This window comes from Bos grunniens, chromosome 27, assembly GCF_055505025.1.
Source record: "Bos grunniens cultivar Pamir isolate PY7600 chromosome 27, Bosgru_T2T1.0, whole genome shotgun sequence".
NCBI classification, from domain to species: Eukaryota; Metazoa; Chordata; class Mammalia; order Artiodactyla; family Bovidae; genus Bos; species Bos grunniens.
In genome coordinates, this window is record NC_141191.1 from 7,892,282 (window position 1) to 7,902,355 (window position 10,074).

At 45.8% G+C, this 10,074-nt stretch overlaps 1 protein-coding gene across 1 annotated transcript; it reads left to right on the forward strand.

Moving 5' to 3' along the window:
• Positions 1 to 1,149: 1,149 nt before the first annotated feature.
• On the forward strand, positions 1,150 to 3,062 carry LOC147343473 (lingual antimicrobial peptide-like). The gene is made up of 2 exons (XM_086381056.1): positions 1,150 to 1,337; positions 2,828 to 3,062. The coding sequence occupies exons 1-2, from the start codon at positions 1,280 to 1,282 to the stop codon at positions 2,962 to 2,964; spliced, it is 195 nt and encodes a 64-aa protein (XP_086237182.1). The 5' UTR covers positions 1,150 to 1,279; the 3' UTR covers positions 2,965 to 3,062.
• Positions 3,063 to 10,074: the final 7,012 nt, after the last annotated feature.

A 10,074-nucleotide genomic window follows, 5' to 3' on the forward strand; every position in this document is an offset into this window, starting at 1 on the left:
AGTGATGCCATCCAGCCATCTCATCCTCTGTCTACCCCTTCTGCTCCTGCCCCCAGTCCCTCCCAGCATCAAGGTCTTTTCCAATGAGTCAACTCTTCGCATGAGGTGGCCAAAGTATTGGAGTTTCAGCTTCAGCATCAGTCTTTCCAATGAACACCCGGGACTGATCTCCTTTAGGATGGACTGGTGGGTCTCCTTGCAGTCCAAGGGACTCTCAAGAGTTTTCTCCAACACCACAGTTCAAAAGCATCAATTCTTTGGCACTCAGCTTTCTTCACAGTCCAACTCTCACATCCACACATGACCACTGGAAAAACCATAGCCTTGACTAGATGGACCTTTGTCTGCAAAGTAATATCTCTGCTTTTCAAATGCTATCTAGGTTGGTCATAACTTTCCTTCCAAGGAGTAAGCGTCTTTTAATTTCATGGCTGCAGTCACCATCTACAGTGATTTTGGATTCCCAAAAAATAAAGTCTGACACTGTTTCCACTGTTTCCCCATCTATCTGCCATGAAGTGATGGGACCAGATGCCATGATCTTAGTTTTCTGAATGTTGAGCTTTAAGCCAACTTTTTCACTCTCTTCTTTCACTTCCTTCAAGAGGCTTTTTAGTTCCTCTTCACTTTCTGCCATAAGGGTGTTGTCATCTGCATATCTGAGGTTATTGATATTTTTCCCTGCAATATTAATTCTAGCTTGTGCTTCTTCCAGCCCAAAAGGAACTATAGAAATAAAGACAGTGAAGTCTCCCAGTCATGTCTGACTCTCTGCAACCCCATGAACTGTAGCCCACCAGCCTCCTCCATCCATGGAATTTTCCAGGCAAGAGTACTGGTTTGGGGTGCCATTTCCTTCTGCACAGGAAAATAGTGGGCAGATTCAAAGCCCTGGAAGGGTGAGGGTGGGGCTGGAGAGCTGGTAAGCGAAGGTTCAGCAAGATGTGTGTGCTTCTGCCTGGGGAAACAGGCAAGTCTGTGCCCCTTGCCACACCCCAGCCCATCAGTTGAACTGACTGCCAGGTAAAAGCTTCTGGTCAAAAGGACAGCAGGAAAGCTTTTTCTGGGGCTTTCCCCAGCCTCATTAGCATACGAGTGACTGCCCCTGCTTTGTGCTATAAAGGCCACTCCCATGACACACAGGGAAGAGGCTCAGTTAACCAGTTCCTAATAACCAAATCCACAGCCAGCGCAGAATTCCTCCCGGAACCTGGGACGTTTATAAAGCGGCAAGCACAGCCTCTTCTCCAGCGTCAGCCGCAGAGCTTGGGACTCCAGCATGAGGCTGCGTCACCTGCTCCTCGCGCTCCTCTTCCTGGTCCTGTCTGCTGGGTCAGGTGAGCTCGTGGCAGCCCTGGGGGGAGCCGCGGGCTCTCTCTCCTGTTTCTACCTCCTTCTGTCCTGCTACCCTCATCCAAACGTGGTCAGACTAAACCTACCGTATTTGATGCTTCTGAGAAGCCAGCACTGTGTCCTCAATAGCGAGAGGGGGCTGAGAACACCCTGCCAAATTCCTGGCTCTTTCTAAGCCACTCTAGTGAATCAAAGCTTCTGAGCCCATCTCCTCATTGGTTTCATGAGGAGGAAACAGAAGATGCCTCTGTTAAGTGACTCTCCTTTTTTTTCTTTTTCATAAAAGCAAGAAATTTGATTTTGTCCCATGACAGAAGCACCGAATGTTGCTTTATAAATCTCTCTATCTGAAGGGTGGAGGCTCTGGGGGACCAGAGAAGTCCAGAGGAGAGACAGGCTGAGCCTGGGCCCTGGGAGCTGCCCTTGGGACGCTCCGTGCTGAGTCTCCTCAGCAGGAAGGTCCTCCAGGACACGTTGCTGATGATGCGACCCTCGCTCCACAGCTGGGAGGCAGCACATCCAAAGCAGTGTGCAGGATCGGCTGTCTGATTTTCATTTTACCCTCGATATTTCCAGAAATAGGATGAAAATATGTAGAAAGGAAGGAAGGAGGGAGGGAGGAAGGGAGAGGATGTGGAGACTGAGACCTGAGACAACTGATTAGATGTCAAAATCAAGTTGAAATGCCCTTGTCTGATTAGTGTTATTTATGACTGTAACCCAACTCTTAGCACAGTGGCAGGGAGAGAGGACAGGGGTGTAAGAAATGTGGCCTCTCAGTGCCCGGGCCCTGGGTTCAATCCCTAGATGGTGAACTAGAGAGGAACCAGAGGTGTCTTGTGGCCAAAAGAGAAAAAAGCATGTGAGGAAGATGGGAAGGCGGCTAGTCAGGAGGAAACCACAAAGGCAGGAGGAGAGGGGCTGACTGGCACCAGTGCTGAGAGCATTCTGAGTCAGCAGAGACAATGATACAAAACTTTTTTCTGAAGCATTGTCACTGTCAGCTGTAAGTTGCTTTGAGAGTAAGTTCTCTTTAAACAGTTCTTACACTTTCAGGTGCATCTTTTCCTCCTATCTCAGCTCCACTACTTGACTGACTCCATGTGTCGGAAAACTAAACTGTGATAATAGACCCCTGCAGGCTGCTTCTGACTCCTGGCAGGAAGGTGGATGTAGCAGAACTTCTCAGTCTTTGCCCTTGTGGTGGAGCTGACCCCGCACACAACCAGGGTTCTCATGCCCCAGTGCCTCAGCCTCTGATTCGAGAAATGTGAGGGTCCACCAGAGCCTGGGCAGGGTCAGCATCTGTGTGGAAGCTGGTCACCGGGTACTGGACTCACATTTTGTTGTCACGAGGCCGTATCTGCATCTCAGCACTGAAAGCCCCAGGGCCTCGCTCAGAGGGGACACAGCTGGCCTCCTTGAGATGCTGCTTTCCTGCTGACACGTTTTTCCCTCTTCCTTCTCTTTTTAGGATTTACTCAAGGAGTAAGAAATCCTCTAAGCTGCCGGAGGAATACAGGAATCTGTGTGCCGATCAGGTGCCCTGGCAACATGAGACAGATTGGCACCTGTCTCGAAGCCCCAGTAAAATGCTGCAGGAGGTGGTAAAAGAAGGCAAACACATGGCCAGGACCGATGCGGAGTCAGAAACTGCGCCCTCAATAGAGCGTATAGAATTTAAACCAGAATAAATTTTATTCAAAGTTAAAGAATCTTGCCCACTGGTCATTGAGGTTGTTGTGTTGTGTCTGATCCCAGGTGAATTCCAAAATCCCCGAGGACTCTCTGAGTTCCCTATGGGAACCACTGGGGAATCGTGGTGGGGTGCTCTGTGCTCCCAGGGGATGGCCCCTGTTCCTTGGGGGCCTGACCTTCCCCAGCCCCTCTGTCTGCTGTCCTTCCTGCTTCCCAGCCCAGGGCACCCTGTCCTGCCCCACATCTCCCCTCAAACATGCACCCCAGGGGTCCAGAATCACCAGCACACCAGTCCCATAGGAAAGCTCCCGCCCCCGCTCCAGGAGGAAACCCCCCTCCTCTGTCCCCTGCAGCCCTCACTTCCATTTGGTTTGTGCTTCTTACTCCTGCCTTGTGCGCACGTGGATACACTTCTGATTCCCTTTTGGGCTGTAAGATCTCTATAGGCATAGACTTGTCCTATTCCAGTAAGTGCTGGGCATTGAGACGAGACATTGCTTCACAAATTGTCATCAACTGAATGACAGAGTTGACATGGACAAAGCATGTCTCTCTGTGTGTACAGGATATGATGCAACTAGGTGCTACGGAAAAACAAGTCCTGTGGAAAGCACAATTCAATGAAGACAACACAGCACAGGACACAGAGACCGCAGAGGGCAGGGCGAGCATGCTGACCTCAGCCTGCTTGCAGTTTCTTCAGAGGGTTTGCTAGTTAAACCAAGAGCCTTGCTGGTGCACGCTGTATGTGTGAGCAGCTCTCTGGTCTTTGCACTAACTCTTCCCTCAGTGCAAGCTGAGGTCACCAAGGGATGGTGTTAGGAGACAGGGCCTTTGGGAGGTGATTTGGTCATGAGGGTGGGACCCTCCTGGGTGGAATGAGGGACTTTATGAAAGAGACCCCAGAGAGATGGCTCACCCCTTGTGCCCTCTGAGGACACAGGGAGACCGCCATCCACCAGCCACCTGCTCTGTCTTGATCATGGAGCTCCACCTCCAAAACTGAGAAGTAAGGGTCCGTTGTTAGTAAGCCACCTATTACAATACCACATGTAAAATAGATAGCCAGCAGGAATTTGCTGTGTGACTCAGGGAACTCAAACACGGGCTCTGAGATCAGCTAGAAGGGTGGGTTGGGGAAGGAGATGGTATGAATCTCAAGAGGGAGAGGACGTGGGTGAACCCATGGATGATTCTTGTTGATGTATGACAGAAAACCACGAAATTCTGTAAAGCAATCATCCTTCAGTTAAAAAACAAAGTGCAAAAAAAGAGCCACCTGGCCTATGGTGTTTCTGTTTCAGTAGCCTGAAAGGGCAGACACAGGACAAGTGAGAATTAAATACAGGTGGAATTAAGGTACCTAACCATTCGGCCTTAAGATAGGGAAATGATGTGGAGTATCTGGCTGTGTCCAATGCCATCTCATTACAAGGAGCCTTAGACGTGGAGGCGGGACGCAGACCAGTGTCAGAGATGCACGCTGAGAGGCTAAACCAGCCTCTCATCAGCTCACACTGATGTGCAGAGGCCATAAGCCAAGGAGGGCAGGCAGCTTCTAAGCGTGAGAAGGAAGCCTCCAGAAGGAACAGCATCCTGCCGACACCGTGATTTGAAGCCAGTGAGACCCATTTGGGACTTTGGATCCTCAGAACCACAATAACAAGTATGTGTTCCTTTAAGCCACGTAGCTTGTGGCAATTTGCTACAGCTGCCACAGGAAATCAATACAGCAGTAGCTTAAAATCATGCCTTGAGCCTAAAATTAGCAGCTCAAAAGACACAAACCTGTGTGTGTTTAATGCAGGAAAAAATTGATAACAGCTGTCAACATATTACTCAACTTTATATTTCTTTTTTCACAGAAATCCCCATGGTGCATCTGCCAACTCTTTTTCATCTCGAAGGTTGTATTTGGGACTCAGTCTTACACCTCATATATCTTGTATCCCTTTTATCCTTTATTTTTAGTTTGTTTTATTATCGTGGAATGTTTATCTGCCATTAAGTGTGGTTTGGTGGTACTGTTTATATTAAATTTTGATCATATTCTTTGTTTGGATTCCAGTTTTTAATTTCTACTTAATTTTAAGTTGCATTCTTGTATCTGTTGATGTTTTATTGCCATAACATTTCTGGGTGTCATGTTGGACTCCTACATGGGAGGAATGCTCATGTTATTCAAGCACCGGGAAGATGATGGCTTTCCCATGTGACTCATGAACCAAATGGTCTCATGCTCTGGTCCAAGGCCAGGCTTTCCACCTGGGTCCTGGGTCTCATTTCTCATGCTTACTCAGGGGTGAGACTCAATCCCTCTCTACCTCTTGCCCCCGTCTAGTGCAGCTACAAAAACTAAAAGCAGGGACTTCCTTGGTGGTCCAGTGGTTAAAACTCCAGCTGCCAATGCAAGGGGCATGGGTTCATCCCTGGTCAGGGAACTAAGATCTCATAGGCTACAGTTCAGTTCAGTTGCCCAGTCATATCTGACTCTTTGCGACCCCAAGGACTGCAGCATTCCAGGCCTCCCTGTCCATCAAAAACTCCCGGAGGTTACTCAAACTCATGTCCATCAAGTTAGTGATGCCATCCAACCATCTCATCCTCTGTCATCCCCTTCTCCTCCCACCTTCAATCTTTCCCAGCATCAGGGTCTTTTCAAATGAGTTATTTCTTCCCATCAGGTGGCCGAAGTATTGGAGTTTCAGCTTCAGCATCAGTCCTTCCAATGAATATTCAGGACTGATTTCCTTTACGATGGACTGATTGGATCTCCTTGCAGTCTAAGGGAGTCACAGGACTCTTCTCCAACACCACAGTTCAATGGCATCAATCCTTCAGTGCTCAGCTTTCTTTATAGTCCAACTCTCACATCTATACATGACTACTGGAAAAACCATAGCTTTGACTAGATGGACCTTTGTTGGCAAAGTAATGTCTCTGCTTTTTAATAAGCTGCCTAGGTTGGTCATAGCTTTTCTTACAAGGAGCAAGCGTCTTTTAATTTCATGGCTGCAATCACCATCTGCAGTGATTTTGGAGCCTAAAAATAAAGTCACCTACTGCTTCCACTGTTTACCCATCTATATGCCATGAAATGATGATATCATAGGCCATGATTTTAGTTTTTTGAATGTCAAGTTTTAAGTCAGCTTTTTCCCTCTCCACTTTCAGCTTCATCAAGAAGCTCTTTAGTTCCTCTTCACTTTCTGCCATAAGGGTGGTATCATCTGCAATCTGAGCTTATTGTTATTTCTCCCAGCAATCCTGATCCAGCTTGGGTTTCCTCCAGTCTGGCATTTCACATGATGAACTCTGCACAGAAGTTAAATAAGCAGGGTGACAATATACAGCCTTGACTTACTACTTTCCCAGTTGGAACCAATCTGTTTTTCCATGTCTGATTCTAACAAGTGGTCCATCTCCTTCAGAATTTTCCAGTTTATTGTGATCCACACAGTCAAAGGCTTTAGCATAGTCAATGAAGCAGAAGTAGATGTTTTCTGGAAATGTATTGCTTATTCTATGGTCCAACAGATGTTAGCAATTTGATCTCTGGTTCCTCTGCCTTTTCTAAATCTAGCTTGTACATATGGAAGCTCTCAGTTCATGTACTGTTGAAGCCTATCTTGGAGGATTTTGAGCATTACATTGCTGACAATCAACAGTCTGCATTGATAACTAAGTTTCTTCTTTTCAGAAGACTAACCTATTATGCAAACATCTGTACCTGTTGCCCTCTAACTCTCCAGGAGCCACACTGTGCATCTATGATTCTTTAACTTATTCTAGCCACGTCCTGATTCTTAAGTTTATGGCATCATAAACCTCCCCTTGTAGTTTGGTTCCTCTCTTTGCTCTATTTTAACCTCATGCTGATGCTTAACTTTATGATGCACTCTCTTTGGAAGCCACCCCTAGTGGATTGCTTTCTGCTTTTGTATTACAGGAAGAAAGTCACCAGGAAATCCCCAAAGGACAATGGACCCAACAACAGGGACCAACTGCCAGACCCAAATACCTAGCTACCTGACACTGGCCTAGTGACTGATTCCAAACAGTGCAAAAGAGAGAATTCAGGACCCCTACACATTTTGTCCCATATCTCCAACCCCTGACTGTGAGCCCTGAAAGTTTGATCCCCTGGATTCCCGATGGAGGGGAGACAGGCTCCTTGAGGCAGGAACCTATTGTGTTCTCCCTTCTGCCAGCTTAAGGATTAAAGCCATCTTTCTGCTTGCCCCAAACTCTGTCTCTGCAAATTTTATTTGGCTCCAGTGGGCAAAGAAAACCAAGATTTTGGTGGCAACAATGCCATCGAGTCTGGCTGGTTCCCACCTCTCTGCCAGGATGATTCCTGCCAACGGGGATCAGGAGGCATCCTGTGTGACCTCACTCATCCCTTCCTCTACCCTTTGTTGACCTGGCCTCTAATCATGTAGCCATGGACAGGTGCTCCCAGGTGTCTCTGCCACAGTCCACCTGAGAAGGGCAGAGGAGCCAACTGCAAGGTAGTTTTCCAGGAGAGAGAGAGAGACATCTGTAGTTGAAGAAGGGGTGGGAATAGATGGGTAACAATTAGGGAGTCAGTGTAAAGGATCACTTTCAGTATAAAAGTACAAGACAGAAATGCGGGCAACTGCCTGTAGTCTATACTTTCTTTTCCATTATTGTAAAACTACTGTTTCTGGGGCCAAGGAAGTAAAACCCTCACAGCTATTCTGTAGAATTAAGTAAGACTTATTTAAAAAAGCTTGCTACAAACACTTGCTCTGTTTTTAGGTTGATGTCACTAAACTAAAATAGATTTCCACTTAGTGAAAGATTCAAATGCTGATCAAAAGATGAAAAGTGAAAACATTTTATTGCTAAGTTGCCTCAGGACAGAGAGAAAAACGTCAAAACATATAGTTCAGGTAAGATGGAAGAGAGGTGGTGAGTGAAGGCTAGAGACCATGACGTATTATGACCTGCTTTGACCTGTTATGTTGGGAATGGGTGAGTGGGTGCTTGTGCTCGGGAACACTTTGGGATAAAGCAACTTAATGGGCTCTCTCCAGACCTTTAAAACCCTAAGGAATATGCCAAAGCCTTCCTTTCCTTTCTCCTTCCCTCCCTCATTCCCTCAATTCATCCATTTATTCATTCACCTATGTGTTGACTCTTCCACACTAGTACCTATTCATAGAAACAAATGTTTGACTACCTGCTCTATGCCAGGCATTGTTCTAGGTGCTGACACTGTAAAATACTAAAACAGGACTTGTTACTTTAGAGACTTACATATAAAGAAAAAGAGAGATATGAACACTGTAAAGCAAAACCAAGTGGAGAGAAGGAATACATGCGAAAAATATCAATGATTTTCCTGGTATGCATTTGCGCTAAGTCACTTCAGTTACGTCCAACTCTTTGTGACCCATGGACAGTCGCTCACCAGGCTCCTCTGTCCATGGGATTCTCCAGGCAAGGATACCGGAGTGGGATGCCATTCCCTTCTCCAGGGGATCTTCCCGACCCAGGGATCAAAACTGCATCTCCTGCATTGGCAGGTGGGCTCTTTGTCAGTAGGGCCACCTGGGAAGCCCTTTATCTGGGATCCTTTGGTGCTTTTCACTCAAGAATACATTGATGAATTACCTGGATTAAGAAATACTCTAGACCATAAAGCCTCACCTGATTGTGGTCTAGGCAAGAGCTTGCTTAGGATGGATCAATTCTCTCTGTACATGGTAGCAAAAAAAAAAAAATGTTTAGAGTGTAAAAAGATCATTTTTATTTCCAAATTCCTTTTCGATTATAAAAGGTGTATGTGTGTTGGGTTGTTATTGTTCAGTCAATCAGTCATGTTCAACTCTTTGCAACCCATGGATTGAGGGTGTTTATTCTGAAAGGAGAAATGGACAGATGCAGAGACATGAAATAAAAGTAAAAAAAAGAAATGAATAATTTTCTAAAAGAATTCAATGTTTAATGATTTTTCTCCAAAAACTGCACCAAGCCTCAGAGCCATAAGCAAAAGTGAGAACCAATGTGGAAACCCTGACTTGCTGAAAACCTCTTCCTTTATAACAGGCAAACACTTGGACCATGTGTCCAAAGATGAAACATCCTCAAATTAGGCCCAGGCCCAGCTGAACATCTCTGCTAGGATAAAAGCACTTTCTTTCCAGCTGAAGTTTTCAAACTGTCTCCCAGATCGCCTGCTCCAATTCAGGTGTGCCACCAGACACTGGTTCTACTTGGAATTCCGAAAACTCCTTTCCCATCATGAAGCCACTGTACCTTCTCTTCCTCTTATTTGTGTGTCTTATCCAGACAATATCGGGTTAAGTGGCAGTTGCAACTGGTCAGGTGACATGGTAGATATCCTTGGAGCCTAGAGTAGGGAAGGTCAAGTTGATTCATCATCCAGTAATGTGCTAAACGGAATAATATCAACTCTGAGAGAAGCATAGCATATGCGACATACTCCATTTTACAAATAATGAAAGAGAAGCTTAAAGAAGTGAAAAATAGCCTCCCATGGTTGCCCTTAAGTAGTTGGTGGTAAACCCATAAACTGTAATGGTGTTAGAAAACATTTACAGGGGATTTTACAGCATACCAGTCATTTCCATGTGACTAACAGTAATACTAATAATAATAGTAAATCATGTTGACCACTTCCAATCCCAAAGAAAGGCAATGCCAAAGAATGCTCAAATGAACACACATTGCACTCATCTCACACGCCAGTAAAGCAGTGCTCAAAATTCTCCAAGCCAGGCTTCAGCAGTACATGAATCATGAACTTCCAGATGTTCAAGCTGGTTTTAGAAAAGGCAGAGAAACCAGAGATCAGATGGCCAACATCTGCTGGATCATCAAAAAAGCAAGAGAGTTCCAGAAAAACATAAATTTCTGCTTTCTTGACTATGCCAAAGCCTTTTACTGTGTGGATCACAATAAACTGTAGAAAATTCTGAAAGTGATGGTAATACCAGACCACGTGACCAGCCTCTTGAGAAACCTGTATGCAGA

Bases quoted from the DNA above. Each gene is read 5' to 3' on its own strand.
- LOC147343473 (XM_086381056.1), top strand. From the start codon at position 1,280: ATGAGGCTGCGTCACCTGCTCCTCGCGCTCCTCTTCCTGGTCCTGTCT. The intron at 1,338-2,827 runs GTGAGCTCGTGG...TTCTCTTTTTAG, and splicing joins GGTCCTGTCTGCTGGGTCAG to GATTTACTCAAGGAGTAAGA.